Consider the following 23,576-nt stretch of genomic DNA (forward strand, 5'->3'; position numbering starts at 1 on the left):
AGTGGGCCCCCACTTAAAAAAATTTCTGGATCCGCCACTGGATATACAGTATCTAACAGAAGATGAAAAAGGGAACAATATGGTGAATTTTAGAGATTTATATTATTTCATGTACATGCATTTGAAATATATCAGATATATTGTTTGATTTTTTTTAGTTCTAAGTTCCAAGGTGACCTAGCTTCCATTTTAGAAATCGGATTTAAATGCTAGTCTATCAGAGGGATTTTTCCTTTTAATTGGTTGTAGATATGGAATCTTATTTTACCATGAAGTCAGATTTGAAAATGACTTTGGGAATGAAGATGTTGTAAAGACTGAATGTCAGTTTTAGTCTTATATACAAACATGTATGTACTTTATAATTTTAGTCTTGCATGTATATAATTATGTGTACAATACATATATCACTGATTCAGTGGCAATGGTAAATAGACACTGACAAGTCTTAGATCTATAATATTTTATAGTTTTGAATGTTTTGTCCATTGACTAAAACTAGGTGGAGGTTTGTGTGTTCTTATTTCCAACAGAGGTACACTCAACATATATCAATATGTGCATTAAGCAAATTGATAGTTGCTAGATACGGAATGATTATACAACAAGAAAGTTTTAACCTGTGTATATATATATACTTAAAATATGTTAAAAAAAATCACGTCTTTTTCAGGACTTCCGAATCCAACTATGTAGTATGGAATGTCGTTGAGATGTGGTTTTGGTCAATGGATGTTAATGAAGGACCAGTAGTACAAAGTATATCACTGGATTTAGCTCTTTGTCTAAGTGTATTATTAAAGTACTTTGCTTTGAGCTCAGTTCATTGTTATGCAATTCATTCTTTGTGAAATAAAGATTTGACAGAAGACTCTCATGTACAAGGATTTGTCAAAGTAGTACCACCTCTATTTACAATGTAAGTATTAGGGAGATAAAAGCATTCTATTTTGATTTGAACCAAACATATTATATAAAAAAAGAACAAATTTACCCAAGAATGCTACTCCCACTACTAGCAATATGATGCTAGGTTGTTTTAATACATCTGTAGACTTTACTGCCTACTTATGACTCAGTCCTGAGTGTAAATGGTCCTTCAACTATGTGGGGAAAAAATTATAAGGCCTATCTAGGCTTATCAATTTTGAAACTATATTTCATTGTACATATTTGAAATTTTTATACAACCACAGAAATTTTTGCAGTTGAAATACATGTAGGTATCCTGTCGTCGTCTTCCCAAGACGGATGGTTTCCAGATAATAACTTCAGTATAAGTAAAAAGGAAGCCATTAAATTATAACATAATATTTATAATCATAAAAGGAAGCTTGGGATTGTTTTGGGGCGGTTATATATATATAGTCCCTAAGGTTTATGAATAAGGGTTCCAAAGGTGCCCAAAACAAGCATTAATCTTGTGTCAGTACAAAAAGTTGTGTATAAGTATTTCAATTGTTTTGAAACTGTACCATAATATTTAATACCATACGTAGAAGTTTGGGGTCTATTTTGTGGGTTATGGGGCAAACAGTCGAGGAATTGAGGGCCAAAAACAAACATTTTTGTAGATTCAAGGCAATAAATTGGAGTTATCTTTCTTTGTCCAGAATGGTTATTGAATTAATATTACCTAAAACCATTGCTTTATGAAATCTTCTTTGAAAATTGGAGTTATCTGTCTCTGTCCAGAAAAGTAGTTGAATCGACTTAAAATAATGCTATGTATACAATATACAATGCAAAATTCACTTTACTACCAACTGATAAATTTAAGCAGTCTTTAATAGCCATTCAGTGATTACAAGCACTTTGATTATCATTCTAGGGTTATCCCCTTTCACAAATGGAAAAATTTCTCAAGTTTGTCTCAACTAAATTTAGTGAAATGTGTATACAAATGCTTATTACCGGTACCTCTAAACTTGGTTTAAGTTCAATTTTTAGCAGCTTCACTTTTACAGTTCTTGATTTATGTACCTTTATAACGTTATATGCTAGCGGAGGCATCATCACCATGACTGTATGACATTTACACTTTAATACTTTATGATGTATTAAAATGAGTAGTTGAATAATTACTGTTGCAAACTCCATTAAAAATTTGATTTGACATCATTTTTATACAACCGCAAAAATTGAAAACTTTTTGGTTGTACATTGGTATCACGTTGGCATCATCGTCTTCATCCAAAGACATTCGGTTTTCGCACTCTAACTTCAGTAAAAGTAAAATGGAAATATATGAAATTTAGACACAAGATTTATGACCATGAAAGGAAGGGTGGGATTGATTTGGGGTATTTTGGTCTCAACAGTTTAGGAATAAGGGGCCAAATTAGCATTGTTCTTGGTTTTTGCTCTATAACTTAAGTTGGTTAACAGAAATCTATGATATTTTAACATAAGGTCTATGGCCACATAAGGAGGGTTGGGATAGATTTTGGTAATTTTAGTTCCAACAGTGTAGGATTTAGGGGCCAAAAAACAGGCCCCAAATAAGCATTTTTCTTGGTTTTTGAACAATAACTTTAGTATAAGTTAATTGAAATCTATAAAGGTTTATGACCACAAAAGGTAGGTTTGGATTAATTTTGGTCCCAAGGAATAAGGGGCCAAAATTAAACTTTGTTTGATTTCATCAAAAAAATGAAATACGGTATTGTGCTTCTTTGATATGCCAAATCTAACCATGTCCAAATTCTTAATTTTAGGTCCTGTTTTCTAATTGGTCTACATTAAAGTCCAAAGGGTCCAAAATTAAAATAAGCTTGATTTTAATAAAAATTGAATTCTTGGGGTTCTTTGATATGGTGAGTCTTAACATGTACTTAGATTTTTGATTATGGGCCCAGTTTTCATGTTGGTCCAAATCGGGGTCAAAAATTATTATACTAACTGAGTATTGTGCAATAGCAAGAAATTTTCAATTGCGCAGTATTCTGCAATAGCAAGAAATCTTCAATTGCACAGTATTGTTCAATACCAAGAAATTTTCAATTGCACAGTATTGCACAATAGCAAGAAATCTCCAATTGCACAGTATTGTGCAATAGCAAGAAATTTTTAATTGCACAGTATTGCACAATAGCAAGAAATATTCAATTGCACAGGATTGCCCCTTTTTCAAATTGGTTTACATTAAGATCCAAAGGGTCAAAAATTGAACTTTGTTTCATTTCAACTAAAATTGAATTCTTAGGATTCAAACGCATTGATCTCAGGAATTTCTTCACTGTCGTTCCCTCAATAACTGCATTAAACAGTTTCTAATCATTATTCATTCGAAACCATTTTATTATACCAATGTCTCACACACAACATAATATAGTATACTGTTGTCTATTAGTCCATCATCCACACTTCAGACAATAACTAGAAAACACTTCCCCCTACTTTCAAGAAAATTTGTTGAAATGTTTATATCTATTGACATAAGCTCCACATCGATTTTATAAATTTTAGAATTTTCATTATCATGTTATGAAGAGAGATTTTATCCTTAAAAAAGAGAGAATTTTCCAATTTTGAACAATAACACAAAAATGCATCCATCACCTTTAATTAAACTTTGGTGAATTGTTTACACCATTGACCTAAGGTCCCTTTTGATTGTAATAAATTTCAGATTATACATTTCTGTGTTATGAATTTTTATATATGCTAAAAAAAAAGAAGGGATTTTATAGTTTTTGGACACCTTTAAGTGCAGGAGTTTCTGGCTACATTGAAAACCCATTGGAGGCCTTCAGCTGTTGTCTACTCTATGGTTGGGTTGTTATCACTTTGACACTTTCCTCATTTCCCATCTCAATTATTCACATAAACACTTCCACATCATTTTATAAAACTTGGGTGAATTGTCTATGTCTGTTGACTTCAGCTACATTCCAAAATTTAAAACAAGATTAACAACTACAGGTCCCCAAATAGCCTTCAACAATGACAAAAGCTCATACAGCACAGTCAGCTATAAAAGACCTTAAAATGACAAATATAAAACAACTGAAATGAGAAAACAAATAGACTAATAATTGTACAAAACAAAATAGTTCAACCTTTAAGCAAGCTTAAAAGGAATCAAGACATATCATGCGCTTACAGTGCAGCTATTTATTAACAAACTCCATATTCAAACACTCAAACAACTAATTCACAGAGAGGGGTGGAAGTTGAAGCCCCCCCCCCCTTTTTTTTTATCAGTCAATGCATTTGAATGAAGACATGTACACATCAACTCAATTTGTTAATACACATTTCCAGTCTAGCTTTCAATACATTTGTAACGACCTTTAACCCCACTGACAATTTGCGTCTGTGTCCATACTTGTAAACTATATAAGATATCTTATAAACTATTATAAGATATCTTATAAACTATATAAGCTATCTTATAAACTATATAAGATATCCTATAAACTATATGTTTTTTTCTCTTTTCCAAACAACCTGAAATCGAAAACAAAGCCGTTAATTGCAGAAAGGCATAAACACAATATTCAATTTCTTATCAGATTGTACACTTTACAGTGTTCGAAATTTCATCATCCAAATTAAGTTAAGGTCTTCCATTTCAACAGATCTGCATGAGAGGTTCTCATAACTTTAGAATTTATCTCTTCGTATTTGTAACTGAATCTTAATCTCTAAACGCATTTCAATGAAAATTTCAAAGAATCTTCCTTTTATTTTTGTGCATGTTTATTTTTCCCACCGTAACATTTTCTGATGCATCTTTTGATTCAAATTTGCTTTGGTTTCATGTATATCCATTGTAGAAAATGTAGTCGAAAATTTACAAAAGAAATATGTGTGCACTATATCAAATGAGAGAGCTGTCCTCTTATTTTCAAACAATAAATTTGTACATCAACTTACCAGCTACATTTTGTAGGTTATCTGTCTTTAATGCATATAGGAGTGTCATTTTTAGATTTTGTTCTTACCTTAATTATGGTAATTCAAACAAGGAGTTGAACGCGAAATCTTGCAACGTTTCCACAATCGTTAATATACATTAACGAACAATTCCATATTCATTGATTAAAAAGATAGCTAACCTATCTAAGTACCTCCAAACAGGAAGTGGTTTCTGAAAATCTCTAACACTTTCGTAGCCCCGAAGATCACTTCTGGGTTTTTTTTATGGTTCAAGTTGCTCAATTTCATGTAGAGTTTTGTATACTGCTGTTTGTCTGTTTGTCTTTTTTCGTTTTTTGCCATTGCATCGACCAAAAAGTTTTGATGTTCGTTTGGTATATGGCGCCTCTTTTTTTTTTACACATTGCTACTTTGATAATAAAATTCCACACTTAATTTTTAATTTTTTCATACAGTGCACTGATTTTTTTCAAACTACAATAACAGCAGCGAAGAAAATATCTTTCAAAAATAGGAACAACTAATATTTGATAAAAAAAAAAATAATAAAACTACCATGACAGTCCACCTGAAAAACTATAATTGTCTTCTTTTTTATGTTTTTGAACGAATTAACAAGACGTCCTTTTCCAATTGGATTTTTTTTTATAGTATATATGAAATATACAATGTACTATATACTATGAACTATAGCCACTCAAAGAATCCTATAGCTTTAAGTTCGTTTTTGAATTTTTCTTTTTCTTCTTTTGTACATTCTCTCATTGGCGACCTTGGTGGTCCCATCTCTACTCCCGTATATGACATAATTTGTTTTAAAGCAGCAACATTTCCGCCTTGAAGATTGCCTGAAAAATTTAATATCATGTTACATTTTAAGCACAGATTTTCAGAATTCGCTAACAATTTTTTATATTTATTGTAGAATCAATAATAGTAGACAAGCAAATGCACGAAAAAGTAAATATCTCTCTCTATCTTTTTCTTGTGATTTATCATTTTTATTAGAAGTGAAATAAGTGTACGATGTACGTATCATATAATAATGAGAGAAAACACACAAGTTCCATGTTGAACACTTTTACATATTGTTTGACACATGTCTATTATTGAAATAAAAATGTTGACCAGTATATATGTAGGATACGTGTCTAATTGAAGTATACTTCGACCTTTTCATACTCTTTGCAATTTTATATTTAAAATAAAACAGCATTTAAAGCATTGTCAAACGCCTTGATGAATACGCCATGATCCTAGTCAGCTTACACGATGTTGAAAACCGGCAGGTTATAAAGGTGACCGGACGTCACAAGTTTTTTTTGTCTGTGGACAATACCTTTTGGGTCATTCTCACACTATCTTAAAAGTTTTCAAAGCTGTATTTCAAAAGAAGCTTTCTTTGCTGATGTCGAAGGTCATTGACAAGTTCACAACGACGAATGATAGACTAATATTTTGTTAAACTTTTGGTCTCCAGGGGATATCTTTTGGGTTTGTGACCAACCTATTAAAACAAAATTTCAGACCACGCTATGAAGAAAATCTTTTTAAATCGATGTCAGTAGATAAAAGGACAAGGTCATATGGCATATTTTAATAGCACACACGCTGAGATGTCTCTCCTACTTTACTTATTACGAATTTTGTTCACACATTGCACAATTTTTTTTTTAAACTACAATAATTGCTTATAGTATCAGAGAAAAAGACATAATTACAATTTTTATTTTATAACAATGACCTATGAACCTTAAAAATGAGGACAAGTCAGATGACCCCTGTCTTACAATATATGTTATACCTTGAAACCATCCCATTTACCAAATACATTTAATCCATAACTACTTATATTGTCTGAAATACGGACTTTACTCCTAAACCAATAACATTTTTATCACTGGTCTATTATATGTGGTCGAGGTAAGATTAATCCTGTCGTACGGACATGTAGACCTTACAATGTTTCCATATACCAAATGTAGTTTTCCTATAATACTACTCATAATAAGTGAGTATCGCATATGACAAAACACAATCTTTTCAAGCAGTCAGTGAAACATGAAAATAATGGGAAGGACAATAAATTCTGCAACTTTTGCATTAGACGAGACAAAAATCGATATTATAAAAGTAGAATATACCGGAATGTATAACAGGCCGTCAACACCCGACTCTTAAGACCCCACCATATATAACAAACAAATAATACATAGGCCAGATAATAGTAGACTGTTTTAAAATTTAACAGATTATGGTGAGTTACCTAGATGGAAAACTAAAAGAACCATTACAAAACTGCACAGTGCAGCTACCAACATGATTTTGATAAAAATAATAGAACGAAAAAATATTGAAAAGTAGAGTCAAAATATGCCCAGCTTACTACTATAGGAAGGTCGAGAATACAAAGACTAGAAGTCTCATGATGAGTAATAAAATTGAGAATGGAAATGGGGAATGTGCCAAAGAGACAACAACCCGACCATAGAAAAAAACCCAGCAGAAGGTCACCAACAGGTCTTCAATGTAGCGAGAAATTCCCGCACCCGGAGGCGTCCTTCAACTGGCCCCTAAACAAATATATACTAGTTCAGTGATAATGAACGCCATACTAATTTCCAAATTGTACACAAGAAACTAAAATTAAAATAATACAAGACTAACAAAGGCCAGAGGCTCCTGACTTGGGACAGGCGCAAAAATGCGGCGGGGTTAAACATGTTTGTGAGATCTCAACCCTCCCCCTATACCTCTAGCCAATGTAGAAAAGTAAACGCACAACAATACGCACATTAAAATTCAGTTCAAGAGAAGTCCGAGTCTGATGTCAGAAGATGTAACCAAAGAAAATAAACAAAATGACAATAATACACAAATAACAACAGACTACTAGCAGTTAACTGACATGCCAGCTCCAGACTTCAATTAAACTGACTGAAAGATTATGATTTCATCATATGAACATCAGGCACAATCCTTCCCGTTAGGGGTTTAGTATCATACCATCATAACATATATGAGAAGAACATAACCCGTGTCATGTCAACAACTGGTTTTTGAATAAATGTGTTTAGTTCCGATGCAAAGACCCTATTAGTGAATCAATATTAACGCCAAAATATGCAATCTTTAATGACCTGACAACAGTATCGTAACTATATCCCTTCTTAATAAGTCTATTCAAAGGTTTTGTTAGTTTTTGAGGTGAATACTGACACCTTTGTGCTTTATAAAGAATATTTCCATAAAAAATTGGATGTGAAATACCTGAACGTATAAGAAGTCTGCATGTTGAGATATATTTACGAATGATGTCCTTATACCGATGATAAAATTTAGTAAATGTTTTGACTAGTTTGTGATATCGAAAACCCTGGTGTAATAATTTTTCAGTAATACATAAATTTCTCTCACAAGGGAACGTCACCATCTAAAAATGGATAATTAACGATAGGAAATGAAAGAATCATCTCGTTTATCATAAATTTTAGTATTCAGCTTTCCGTTAGTGATATAGATATCAAGATTGAGGAAAGGGCAGTGGTCATTGTTAGTATTAGCTTTATTTAAAGTAAGTTCAACCGGATAAATTTCTTTAATATACATACTGAAGTCGTCATTATTGAGAGCCAAAATATCATCCAAATATCTAAAAGTATTATTAAGTTTGTTTATCAGATGTTGTTTCGATGGGTCTTTGCTTATTTTTGTCATAAATTGTAACTCATAGGAATACAAAAACAGGTCCGCAATAAGTGGTGCACAGTTAGTCCCCATTGGAATTCCGATAATCTGACGATATACGGAATCCCCAAAGCGAACAAAAATGTTATCTAGTAAAAATTCAAGGGCATATATTGAACAGATATATCATGTTATGGAGGGGTATTTGCGAAAAATACCAGTCAAGGGAAATTCTGTCCCAAGACTGGTATTTATCGCAAATACCCCTCCATAACATGATATATCTGTTTAATTACACCGAATAGATTTGGATTGAAACTCTCTGTACATGTGCAGATAAATACTATCAAGCTGCAATTCATAAACATGTTTATGCATAATTTAGGGTATAAGTGGATATTATCATAGAACCGCGGGAATTATACATGTTCTAATACGCGTTAGCTCGCTTTCATTATGTAACGTCATATCCGAAATCTTTTGGCGGGAAGCTGCTCGCGAGGGTAAAAAAGGAATATCCAAAATGGCAAATACCATGGTATTTGAGGCAAATTCACCGGCAGTGGTGAAAAACAGGCAAATTCGTTTGAAATGAGGAAAACATATTAGAATATGCGAAAAATACACTGGCTATCAACCAATCAAAATCTTGCTTTCTTATATAAGGTGTAATTAAGTATTCTAATATGACGTGCTTCTTTCGCTTTGTAAACAACACCGTGATAAAATTCTCGATATATCTATACTTAGCGCAGACTCCAAGATGTACACAAATGGCTGTTTAAATATGCCTCCCACGTAAATCCACATGTATCGTAACCTATGTGTAAACGGTTGTGGATTTCGCTGTGTTAACAATTACAATTGAATAAAACCCTACAGAACATTTATTCTGATTCTGATGCATAACAAAAAGAATTTACACATTAGAGAACGGAAAAATGGACAAAAACAAAACAATTTAAAATTCCGCGAAATTCCAGTAGTGATTTTTGCGCATTAACGTCATTTCAAAACATGACGTTATACGAATGAAAACGTCAAAGCTGAAGGTTTTTCGATTGCGTTTACCTTCTAAACTCGGATACAATTGCATTAAAATAAAGTATTGAGGTAGGTGTTGCTTGTTTTCTGTTCTATTGCAATATTCGCACATTTAATGATTTCAGCAAGTCAACATGGCGGCTCCTTGGTTACAACATGTCAACAGTGAATTTGACGGTAGCTTACGATAAAAAATGCAAATCTAAAATTGCAAATGTTGGGTTTACTGAGAAGTAAAAAAAGTAATCACTTTTTTTTCTAGCGGTTAGTTAAGAAATCATTCATGCAGATTTATGTGATTTGTTTTACATTTACCGAACAGTGGGTAAAATAGAACAGCCACACACACGGTATACCCATCATCGCTTCAGTTTTTTAATGATCGTATTTGTCCTATTAGAATCGAAATAATTCATGGAAGCCATAGATTTGTTGTAAATTTACACATGGCCTGGGCCGTGATATTCGTTAATTTTATCCCTCGCTAACGCTCAGGATAAAATTCGAATATCACGGCCCAGGCCATGTGTAAATTTCCAACAAATCTATGGCTTCCATGAATTATTTCTTAATCAAAGCATGTCCAATTGACATAGTTTTTTTGTTAATTGCTACTAAAAAATGACCTAAAAGAGTTTGAACATATATATTCACATTCTGACTTTTTAAATGCCCATTTAATTAGGTGTGTGAATTTTTTCTTAATGAGAATGTGAGGCAATGTGGTATACAGGGTAGAAAAATCAAAACTTTGAACAGATTTAAAATCACCAATATAAGCATGCAATTTATCAAGTACTTCCAACGAGTTCTTGACACTCCAAAAGTAATTAATTCCACTATTTTCGAAGGCCTTATTTGAACAATTTATTATCAGGTTTTTAATTGTACCAAGTGTGCTGGTAAGAATAGACAATTTAGTAGTGGAACAATGGCTTGAAGACGAAATAAATCTATATTTGTAAGGTGTTTTATGTATCTTCGGAAGCCAGTACATAGTTGGGACTTTCATTGTATTTGGCTCTGCTTGTAAAGCGGTAGCTAAAAGTTTATGTTTGTTACAGATGTCGTTTTCTGAAAATGGAGTCAGTTGGAATGTTGGTGAATTGGTGATTTCTTTTTTCAAACCTCAATGTAAAATTTACGTCAAACAATAATAATATTATTAGCAGCTTTATCGGCCGGGACAAAAACAAATTTCTTGGCTGTTCTTTTAGTTTATGTTTGATACGAGAAATAGGTTTTTTGTGGTTATTGTTAATAGTAAAATGTTCTTTAAAATGTTGAATACGTATATCAACTATCTTCATTACTGAATTAAAAAAAGAGTCCAAAGATTTGTTGTCAGCTTTTTCCCGTTTTATCCATTTCATACAGTAAGTATGGAGTGAGTCGTGGATGATATTACGACACTCATTCCAATTAATAATTGACGGGGGACGATATTTAGGTCCTTTACTGAGGAATGATTTTAACTCTCGGTCTTGAACGATGTTAAGATCTCCTGTTATAACATGGGAAATGGGTCAAGTATTTATGATAAATTGCGACGGTGCAACATTTGGAGCAGGATCTGCTTGCCCTTCCGGAGGACCTGAAATAACCCCAAGTTCTTTTGTGGGGTTCGTGTTGCTCAGTCTTTAGTTTTCTATGTTGCTTTTTGTGCACTATTTGTTTGTTTTATTATTATTATTTTTTAGCATTGCGTTTTTTCCGACTTATGAGTTTGAATGTTTCTTAAATATCTTCCGCTTGTCTTTTGCCAGAGGAAAAATATTTTTTTATTGAATTTATAATCTTTAGGTAAAACCTGTTTACTTATAATAAGATATATAATCAACAACTTTCCTAATTTGCTTATTAACTTACCATACTTATACATAACACGACATAATCTTTGTCCTTTCATTTGTTCTTCTCTGGCCTCTGGCAGACTCCCTTGTTTTATCAACGCTATCATTTTATGGTAAATCTTCGGCATAAAATTATACAAACTACCAACCCCACCATGTGCACCCATTGCTAAACCACCAACAAATTGCTAGAAATATATATATATATATATATATATATATATATATATATAAAAGTCTATAAAAACGACCAACCAGCAAATTTACTTTGTACCGGATCGTCTAGAATAGGCGATACTATGCAGATAAGGAAAAAATTATATCAGTCTAAAGATTTGCACAACGGTACTGATATAAGATGTTATAATACGAAAATGTTGTTATTAATTCGTGCTGACAAATATTTCGGCTCAACAAATGGCCTTCTTCAAGTGTCACAAGTTTTAACAATACAGTAAGCAAAGAAATAGTTTATTTTTTATAGGGATTGATAAGATATTGACTCCTGAATGGTTCAAAACAACCAAAATGGCATGTCCCTAGACCGCCTGTTCAACATTCATACTCTAAAATATCGTAAAAAAATGAAGAAATTAATGTTTTTTTACTTTACATAAGTTCTTTAATAATTCAAAAGTATGTTCAGAGCCAACATATTCGAATAAACAGCTTTCAATATAGGTTTTTTAATTTCAGAAGGTGTGTCCCTCACAAATTGTCCACTACGAAACGAAGTCATTAAAATTTGCCAATAAACAGTTTTATAAAATCAATGTAATTTTTGTTTGCAAGAGATATAAACATTAGGGTCTTACAAAAGAAGTGATGCTTTTATAACGGCAATTAAATTGTTGGTAAGAAAAATTGAGCACATCAAATGGACCAGAGTGATACCGTATTTTTGATAATGTCCCCTACGAAACGGATCAAATCTCCTTCAGTATCTGGTTTTAAAATTATGAAAAAAATATCAGTGTACAGCTTGATAAATGCTTTGATGAATACAATCAGTCTGGTTACTACTGCAATATAGGGATTGTGGGGAAAAAATAAAGCATGCGAATACGTCCCTTACGAAACGGTCCCCTACGAAACAAGTATGGGAGAAAAACGTTTCGTAGTGGACACTACCACTACCATGTAGTCTTTTTTTAATCTTTTTTCAATTATATTCGTGCAAAACAAATAACAAGGGTTAGTTTCATGTAATTTTTATTATGATTTTATTAACATATAATAGGGTTGATGTCAACTACGAAACTTTTTGTCCACTACGAAACGGTTTTGTCCACTACGAAACGCATCAAAATGTCCACTACGTAACATGAGTTGAACCTTCATATGTGAAGTGCTGTCTAATCTTTATCGATAAAAATGATTTACTAATTCAGAAAAAAAATGATATTTTTCTAGTATTTAAAGTAAACAAACTGGAATGTCTATAGGAAACATTTAAAATTGCAAAAAACATGTGTGTTTAGAAGAAGTTTCGTAGGGGACAAAAGTCCCCTACGAAACAGTACACAAATTATGAAAATAATATCATTTTAAAGAATATTTAAGATTGCACTTTTTGTTTACAAACAGGTCTATTATAGAGGTATTCAAAATAAATCTTGAAATTAAATTTTAGACAAGTTGATTTTCATTTTTTTTAGGTCTGAAATGTATGCTTTTATTGAAAAACGCCCATATATAAAGGACCAACCAGCAAATTTACTACGTACCGGATCGTCTAGAATAGGCGATACTATGCAGATAAGGAAAAAAATATATCAGTCTAAAAATTTGCACAACGGTACTGATATAAGATGTTATTATACGAAAATGTTGTTATTAAATCGTGTTGACAATCGTGTTTATATATATAAACCATAAAAAGTTTAATGAAATAATTAAAGGTAATTTTTTTTTACAAATTAAATATTAAGTCACTTAATTTTGTTTCCAGTTTTGGGGGTTTTGATTATATTATATATCGGGAAACAAATTTCAATAATTTAATTTTGGATGTAACGTGTCTTCTGATTGGCTGACGTTATTTTGTTATGAGCCCATAGACATAATTTAGTCATGTGACCGTGACGTCATCAACGTTTTTTCATTGTTTTCTACGGTTTAAAATGGAATGTAGAATTAAATTATAAGAAATGACTGTAATATTTTTTCTGTCTATTCGAAATAACATAAAAAATGTGGTGCACACTGTTAACCCTCTTGCTGCCGACCGTTTTTCAAGGTTGCATTTCATATGCCGGAAAATACGACAGAACAACGTCTGTGACGTAACATGCCAAACAACGACGTCATTCGATATATGACGTCACGACATATTGACCAATACATTTGGGACCCACTGGAGAAAACATAACTCTGTTTTATCTTCGGTATTTTAATTGAAAGAGATACAGCATTGATGAGAAGCTTGCATAAATTTATCCATGGACATATGTGTCCCTCCGGCACTGCCGGTTTGGACATATGTGTCCCTCCGGCAGCAAGAGGGTTAAATAACAAGCTACGCGCGTTATTCAGTGTGCACCAAATTTTTTATGTTATTTCTTCATAGACAGAAAAAATATTACAGTCATTCCTTAAATAAAAATCTTACCGCCACGAAGTGTCAAATGGTGCTAAAAGTGGCGTTAAACACCAATCAATCAATTAATCAACCAATTCAAGCGCAAATTAATATTACAGTCAGCGTTTCTAAAATTAGGTGAGTATCATGGGGGAAAAAACAAATTGCTGCCCTTTTTGTGGCTGGTTCAATATAATTTAAGCAGAGTTGATGATGATAAAAATATTAATACTGATGATAACGAAGAAACTAAACGTTACCTCATCGCAACCAAACAGAACATTTACACCACTGAAAACCACTCCAATCATATCTGGAAGGTCTTTAGAAGAAAATTTTATTCCTCCAAAGTTTGGTATCTCTTTCTGTGCTCTATATGAAAAGTCCTCCATGTTTACTTAAATATAAATATTGAAACAAATATGAAAGAGTACTTGAAAACAAGCTTAAGAAACTCAGTAACTGAGTGCAGTCTTTTAATCGGCATTGTGAATTCTTCGTTTAATCGTCAAACTAGTAAAAACAAATTGTGTTAAATTACAGAAATGCAATGTATAATGATTCATTCTTTACAACTTTGACATAAGAAGCATGATATATACTACAATTTGATAAATTATTATTATTATCTTTTTAATTTAGACCCCCGATCCCTCTTATTCCCCTTCAATGAAATTTAACACAATTTCAGTTAACTATTTGTTTTGCATTGATCTTCGTAATGAATGGCAGTGTGATTACCATTGGTGTTCATTCCTATGACATGATTTATTTAGTAAAGTGAAGTACGTTTCAGTTTAGAATCCGTATTTTGCAAAACATAACTGGTGAAGCTTTCAATACAATAGACAAACTAGATATAAATGTATACTAATACTTATACTTACATTCTACTCCCGTCATTATTGGGAGATGGTAATAAATAAAAGGCAGTGTTGGTGCACTTTTAGCAATCTCTGCACAGTGATGAACGAGGGCATCTGTAAAATAAAATCTTGAAGAAAAAAAATACGTTTCTTTGAAACTGACTCTTAAATGTTATAATTATGACTATAAAGATTCGACTATGCTTAGAAATCGTGACTTCTGATTTCCTGAAACTGTATAACTTATTCTGGGGTCTATTTTTACTTGTTTTAATATACAACAATCTGAACAACATGATAGTTGATAATTAAGATTATTGATATGAATGAATAGAGATACCATTGATTAAGACAGCATATTACCAACGACATCTAAAATTACAACTATAGACAGGTGTCCGTACCATTTCCTACATTCTAAATATGTGGATGAATTAAATAAAAACTGTTAAAAAACAATATTATCAGCAAATTCTTCAAACGAAAAACACATTGACAATATTACCATACAACTTTACTTACCTATGTTTGACGGTTTAAAGAATAAAGACGGTAACGATGCCACAGCATCAGCACCGACATCTTGAGCATGTCTAGCCTAAGAAATTTAAAAAAATGGTTAAAACTCATTGCACTATTGTACTAAATGGTGTATGATATAATAAACAAACATTTAAAATACCAAATGGCACTATATTAACATTTTAAAATGTTATTTAAAATGCGGTCATGGTTCCTTATACATGTAATTCTTACACTCACTTCATTTGAACTTTTCTGACAACTTGTATCATTGGTAATTATACCACTTCTCCTTGTTTTTAAAAGCGCATACACGAGTTTTGTATCATGACTATATATATATATATATATACAATACCCGTTTTCTCCCAAAGACTACCACAGAATTAACATACCAATTCTTGACTTTCTTTCACGTTAATGCAGCCAACATGCACAATTACAATCAGTCTTAAAAAAAGAAAAATACAACTGTATTCAGAATAGAGCATAACAAATTGTTTTTTTTTTTTATTATGTAAGATGATTTCAATCAAATACATTGCATGTGTTTCGTTTCATGTTGGTATTCATACTATAATGTAGATGGGTTTACTGAAATGAAAAAAATGGCAGTTTTCCTAAATATCGATTCCGTACCTCTTCTTGGAAACTTTAATCCAATGTTCTACGACTTCTTTTCTTTCTTCTTTTGTTAATGACTTCCCTTCACCTGTAGTTCCATTCACTGCAGTACATTTCGAAATTGTTATATTCATTGGTTTTATTTGTTTAAACACAATTGGTTTATGTGATTTCTACTACGAATTACAAATAAATGACCACCTTTTGAACTATTCAGTAAAAGAACACTCAGTCTGTTTATTTCGGTAAACATCTGTATACATGCACATTAGTTAAACCTTATATAAATGCGGCCAGGAATTGCATGGACATAACTTTATTTGATTAAAAGCTAGATTAAAAGTTATGAGTATATTGCAAAGCTTTTTAATTTCACTTTCAGGCATATATATTAAGTTATGTCACTCAGCAACCAGGCCACATTTCAATGAGTGCTTGCATATGATATATCTATACTATTAAACGAGAAGACCTCATATTGTGTGTCGCTTCTCTTCTTTCCACAATAAATTAATCAACACGCCTCTGTGTCCTATAGATACAGTGCATAGTCGCATTTGTCATCCATTCATATGATTATTCAGATTGAGTTATTTTGGGAGAAAAACGAGAATAAAGGCATCCGGATATTGTCCCGTCATTGGACGAAATTTTAAGTCAGATTAGACTTCCGGTTTGCGTTTTTCTGTATACGGCGGTCACAGAGCTCAGTGGCGGATGCAGGAATTTTCGAAAAGGGGGGGGGGGGGGGTGCTAGCCCAGGGCAAAGGGGGGGTGCAGGGGGGGGGGGGGGGTGCAAACATATGTCCCGATTCAAATGCATTGATCGGCCAAAATAAAGGGGGGGTGCGGACCCCCGGAACCCCCCCTCTGGATCCGCCACTGGAGCTTATTAAATAGAGAGGGTCTGTATACTATATCAATGACCACCATGGATCGATTAGTTAACTTTGAATTGAAAGTAAATACACTTTATTTATATAACTAGTAATGAATGTTCATAATATACAGATAAGCGCTAAAATTATTCATGTGAACTTTTGATACCTTTTCTGAAATTCTCCAGTCATTAAATCTTTTACAAAATTCATTGATTACAAGAAAAAGAAGATGTGGTATGATTGCCATGTTGAGACAACTCTCCACAAGAGACCAAAATGACACAGAAATTAACAAGTATAGGGCACTGTACGGCCTTCAAAAACGAACAAAGCCCATACCGCATACTCAGCTTTGAAAGGCCCGGAAATGACAATGTAAAATAATTCAAACGAGAAAACTAGTGGCCTTATTTATGTACAAAAAATTAACGAAAAACAAATATGTAACACATAAACAAACGACAACCACTAAGATTACAGGCTCCTTACTTAAATGTTCATAACATACTAAATGTATGTTCATATTGAAATTGATAGAAAACCAAAATTTGGGAACTTTGGAAATAAAGGTGGAGGGATAAAAAAAAACATTTTCCTGTCCCCAATAACCTATGACCTATGATACTTTTGCTGAAATTCTCCAGTCATTCAGTATTTTACAAAATTCTTCCAACAACACTTTATATACTTTAAACTACGCTCTGAATGCCTGCGATTTCGCGGATGTGTTCTAGTTCTATTGAACTTTGGAATATGATAATTGGGAAGGTACAGAAACATTCCAAGAGCACAAATATTATGTAAAAAATGTGGAGTCCTAGATGACGAATTTCATTTCTTGTTGTATTGTGACATTAACATATCATTGCGTTCTAATTTGTTTGCTTATCTAAAAGACTATGAACCATTATTTCGACATCTTGATGCATTTAATAAACTAAAACACATTCTAAACCCCATCCCTGAACTTGTTTGTCATATTGGTGTCTTCATTAAGCAGTCTTTAGAACTGAGGGGGTCAGACCCATGTCAGACAAGCTCATGATTATGTTTTATACATCAATTTATAATTTGAACCTTAAAATATGTTTTATTATATTTTATTGTATTTCATTGTATTGCATTGTATTTAAAATGTTTAATTGTTTGTTTGTATTGCTTGACCGTTATGGGTGTAATTTTGCAATAAAGATATATATACTAACTTTAGTAAGAGGTATGCTTCATATCTTGATCTTAACCTTCATATTGACACATATAGCGACTTCAAACTATAATCTATACATTTACAAACGTGATTTAAAAAAAAATCAATCGTAAATTTCCCATTTCTCACCAATAACACACTTCGGTAATTGATACTGGTGACGGCTATTTCTTATCCGAAATATTTATCCGTTGTTAACTTTTATTTGATTAAGATATTTTTTCTGTGTTATTTATACATTTGTACCGGTAACATTCTTTTCAGGTCTTTGTCATGAAATACGTTTCTAACAGAAGTTCATATTGGTAAAGTTTCAGGGTTCGGTAATGTATTTGAGTGACTGTTTACAAAGTTTGTGATGTATCAAGGTTAAATATTATTCAAGTTCAAACCTGTTATTGCTAGATGCTTTTATCAAAGTAATTTATAGGAGTAACACTACAGGTGTCACTTGTGAAAGGATCTGCGTACCCTTTGAGAGTACCTGACATCAGCCCCTTTTTTTGGCGGGATTTGTGTTGTTCAGTTTTCTGTATAATTGTGTTACTGTTGTTTGTCTTTTGGTTGTTTTTCGTTTGTGTACTATGGCGTTGTCCTCGACTAATGAGTTCATATATCCCTTTAGCATCTTCTGTGTATCTGTTATCAGAAAAATGGTATCGTTTATGTTATTACTAATGATTAAATCTATTGCAATAAAAAATTGTTCTCACCGTAGATCTCTGTAATATTGTTGTTTATTAGATATTCACAGTATGGTTCAATCTGTGAAAAATTTATGTCACTGCAAAATAAAAAAATAAAAAACAACAGAAATCAATTTTCTATCTGTAATTTATTTTTTAAAAACCAGGTCATGTGTAAGAAATAAGACACAAACTTGGAAATTTATCGCTTTCCTTTACAACAAATTAGCATTTTAGTAAATGTTTAACTATATGCATATACATTTTGTACAGTTGACATGTTTTTTTTTTAAATTAGTCACGATATGTTGGTACTTTTGATTGTTCTTTACTGTCACCAAATAATGCTTTAGGAAAGTTCGGTAACCTCAAAATGTCTTTCTGGTTTGGTCTGCGCCAAGCATCGTGCTGTGATCTCTTTGCCGTATACAAAAATAGCTTTTTACATGATTTCCTATATAAGAGAGAGAAAACAATCAAGACTTCCTTTTGACTATATTTGAGGCGTCACTGTGACTTTAAGAAGAACAATCTAATTAAAATTTGAGAAGGACAGCAATAGAAGCGCTGTTCCTTTACTTTTTTTTATTTTGCTATGTACACGTATGTACTGATTTTGTAACATTATGTTGACGAGATAATGTGTATCGAAACTTTTGTTTATTTGGTTTTTTTTTATTTTCTGTTACATTGTTGTCGTTATTACCTTTTATAATGCGCACTGAACGATGCATCCATTGTTTATTTGTTACATTTCGAACTCACCCATTTTCTTTCATCGGAGTAAAGACAGCAGGAACAAGGCCTTCCAACCAAATTTTCTTTTCCTGAAAATATCGATACATGTATTTTATTTCATATGTGCATGACAGTAAAATTACAATTGATCATTCCAAAAACTTATGTTTACAAGGTAAAGTGCTGAAAAGTTACTTTCCTACATGTTTAACAAAGTTATATTGATTTCAAGCTTGCCAAGTTGAGCTGAAATAGTATATACATACATATTCACTGGCTATGAGGTCAATATCAAATATTGTCCCCGAGACACTAACTATTTCTACGCGAAGCGTGTATTGTTTACACATGGTACAATTCAAATTCAAATTCAAATATTTTATTGGACAAAGCACATATGATACAATGCGTATTCCAAGATATAAACACATTAAACATGACAATTTATGCAAATACAACATAAAGAAAACATTTGAAGTACCAATTATATATATAATATCACAGTATTACATAGTATTATACTTATGGTAGACCAACTGACATTAGATTATTATTACGAGCTTCAAAAGCTTGACTTAAATAACTACATATTTGTCTGGTGTTAACTAGATTTACTGGGTTAAGTAAATAGATCGTTGATTTAATATCATCATCATTATTAAGGTTTTTGAAAATATCAAACTTCTCTCGAAGGTCTTTATATAGAGGACAATGTAAAAGAAAATGAACTTCATCTTCCACTTTATCTTTACAAAGTTTGCAGTATCTTTCACTTGCTAAAATTTTTGGTTTGCTATACCTCCCAGTTTCAATATTAAAATTTCTCTGTTAAATGGCTTCAATTTGGTTTCATTGGTGTTTCCTCCAGTATACCTAGTTGATAGTGTGATATTTCTCTCATTGTCATTGTGATTTCAAAATCAAACACCAAACACTCATCTGTCACTGATATGCTAGAAAAATGAGACCGGGCATCATGTAGAAGAAAATCGAGATTAGTACGTTTGTACAATCGTAAATGGACTAGTCTACAAAATTGTCTCTGACAGACTAATTAAACCAACCAGATTTAGTCGAAATATCAGTAGCTGTTCCTTTCAAGTACCATCTTACTAAGAGTCTTGAATCAACCAAGACTCAGTAATCTGATTCATACAGAATGAAATCAGTTTGTTTAAATTAGCACATTTTTATATTTACAGCATGTTAGAAATGTCTGGTAAATCAGTATATGCGTGCAGTAGTTTGACCAAAATTGGTAGAATAATCAGAAACGATATCGGCTACCAAAAAGCAAAAGCAGAAGCATTACATTCTGCATTTACGGTTCGTGCTTTCTTTGTGTTGTTCTTTGGTTTGGTAACTATGAGTTTGGTTTTCAGATATGACGAGTGTATTTTGTACTATTTATTTACATAGTTTTGATTACTGATTAAACTGTTGAACATTTTTTGCTTCACGGGTAGGTTCTTGGTTAGACTGGTTCCCGATCGCAATATTAAGTATGTTACACATATACCAATATAACCTCGTGAGAGAGTATGCTAATAGCTAATACCTGGAACGTAGTCCCGGGAACCAGGATAGTTCTTGATAGGTTTGTGCAATTGTACAAGTTTAAAAAGTTTGTATTCGACTGCTAAACTCTTTTGTACATTATATAAAAAGAAGATGTGGTATGATTGCCAATGAGAGTTATCGTTGGATTTTGTTTGCTAGTATTGTTTTTACATTTATAAGCATAAATAACGCCGTTGGAATTTCGTTTAAATTGTAATACATTTAGTTATCCCGGGACTTTATGGAAAGGGCCCTGCAAATTGCTTATGCCGTATGGTGACCAATAATTGCTTATATCCTAGTCCTATGGTCTCAGATGAATAAGTGTCTGATTAGCAACATTTCCTGATTTTTTTCTAATTATGAAGGCACTGAAAATTATTGAGAAACTAGTAAAAGTGTTTTGCGAGTTACAAAACAAATGTAATGTCCCGTCGCGGTACTTATACATCAATGCCTTTTGAATATTTGGCTTAAAGCTGTTTTGATGAAGGTAAATCGAGAAGAGCGTATCGGATGCGTAAAATCTATAAAGGGATATTTTATGTTTAATCTCGCCCATTTCCCGTTGAGTTAAATCGTACAAATAGAAGGATAAAACGATTTTTTTTATCAGACTGGGTTTCAATGTCAGAACATTTTTATTGTATGCCCCATTGATGGGCATTATGTTTTCTGGTCTGTGCGTCCGTTCGTTCGTTTGTTCGTCCATCTGTCCCGCTTCAGGTTTAAATTTTTGGTCGAGGTAGTTTTTGATGAAGTGGAAGTCGAATCAACTTGAAACTTAGTACACATGTTCCCTATGATATGATCTTTCTAATTTTAATGCCCAATTAAAGATACTGAGCAAAGAAAACGATAGTGCGGATAAGGCATTCGTGTACTATGGACACATTGATTCTTGTTTTTGTTTGTTTCATACTTATCCTTGATTATTGGACATAGTTCTTATAATGGGCTCGTTAATACGATATCTTTTTTAGCTACCAAACGTACAAACTCTAGTCTGTTTGTTCTGCAATTTTAACTTATTATTTACTGTTAACCTCAGCAGCTCCGCATTGCAACACATCACTATAGACGTCTTATATTGGAAGAGGGAGGTGAATATAAAAATACAACTTCAAAGTCAAATAAAAGAGGAATAATATCACGTGTTGAATTCTTATGCATTACAATTGACTAGTTTCATTTATCCTAATTCAATAATTTAAATTCGTTGTTTTTCTTTTGTATGAAAATTCAACTTACTATTGACATGTTGATGACCTGTAAACTAATAGTGTATATCTATTATCGCGATTAGAGTATATCTATTATGATAAACTTTCTGTATTCATATCTAACATGTTATCGTGTTTATATGAAGTAACACTACATATCTAGCTGTTTGATCTAAAATAAATTATACCGCAGGAAATAAACTTCACTCAGGCTTTGCTCATTGTTCAAGGCCGTACGGTGGACTGTAGTTGTTTGTTTATATGTCATATGGCCTCTTGTGGAGAGTTACATCTCATTGGAAGTCAAACCACATCGTCTTATTTTTATATTTTTATATCTTTAAAATAGAAACATTTGAACCGTAACATTCTTTAGATTGTGAAATACAAATCTCACCTTACCATTTTATTACATATCTAATCCTTTTTGCAAAGGATATTGACGTTGTTACTGTAATGAATAAGATGACTGATGTAGTATACATCTTATGACCAGTACGCATATAGTCGTCAAAAACGCCCTATGTCTCTTTGAACTAGACGTCTAAATTCACGCATGAATACAATTTACGGCGACTTCTTGGAAACGAATGGGCGGAATACCAAGAAACTTGCACTGATAAAAATTTGTTGGACCATTTTTTGCTTAAAACCGTACAATAATTGTGAAATGCACTAATGTAACGGTTCCTGACTTGGAGCCTGTATGTTTTATAGTTAAAGAGCATGTGTTTGATTAATGAATAAAATAAATTGCCATTTTCAATACAATATAAGCAGATTACAATATTTTTTTTAAAGGGGGGGGGGGGCATACTCCCATTACGCCCTCACCTGGATCCGACCCTGCTGAATCTTCTTTAAGTTGGACATGGAAGCAAAATTTATCTTCCGTGTGAATAGTAACTTAGAACGTGGACGTTATAATTGATATGCGAGTTTGAATAATTTGTCTCCGCCTGCTGAACTCTATTGTACAATATAAAAAAAGGAAGATGTGGTATGATTATAATGAGACAACTATTCACAAGAGACCAAATGACACAGAAATTAACAACTACATGTATATGTCACTAATAATTTGATAAATCATTGTATCAACTGAATTCAAAAGTCAACAATTGTTTTTATATGACTTTTAGTCCATCTCAAATTTTCTAGTATTTGCCATAGATACTTTTAGAACTGATCCCTGCTTTTATACTAAATATATCATGTGA

At 32.4% G+C, this 23,576-nt stretch overlaps 1 protein-coding gene across 1 annotated transcript; it reads right to left on the reverse strand.

Moving 5' to 3' along the window:
• Positions 1 to 5,307: 5,307 nt before the first annotated feature.
• On the reverse strand, positions 5,308 to 22,432 carry LOC139512180 (N-acetylneuraminate lyase-like). Its single transcript, XM_071299596.1, has 10 exons — positions 22,385 to 22,432; positions 19,601 to 19,662; positions 18,863 to 18,933; positions 16,077 to 16,164; positions 15,833 to 15,887; positions 15,438 to 15,513; positions 14,937 to 15,029; positions 14,310 to 14,446; positions 11,485 to 11,656; positions 5,308 to 5,732 (listed from the first exon to the last, which is right to left on the reverse strand). The coding sequence occupies exons 1-10, from the start codon at positions 22,391 to 22,393 to the stop codon at positions 5,572 to 5,574; spliced, it is 924 nt and encodes a 307-aa protein (XP_071155697.1). The 5' UTR covers positions 22,394 to 22,432; the 3' UTR covers positions 5,308 to 5,571.
• Between the last annotated feature and the right edge of the window lie 1,144 nt (positions 22,433 to 23,576).

The sequence above is a fragment of the Mytilus edulis genome, chromosome 2 (genome assembly GCF_963676685.1).
Source record: "Mytilus edulis chromosome 2, xbMytEdul2.2, whole genome shotgun sequence".
In the NCBI taxonomy this organism is placed as follows: domain Eukaryota; kingdom Metazoa; phylum Mollusca; class Bivalvia; order Mytilida; family Mytilidae; genus Mytilus; species Mytilus edulis.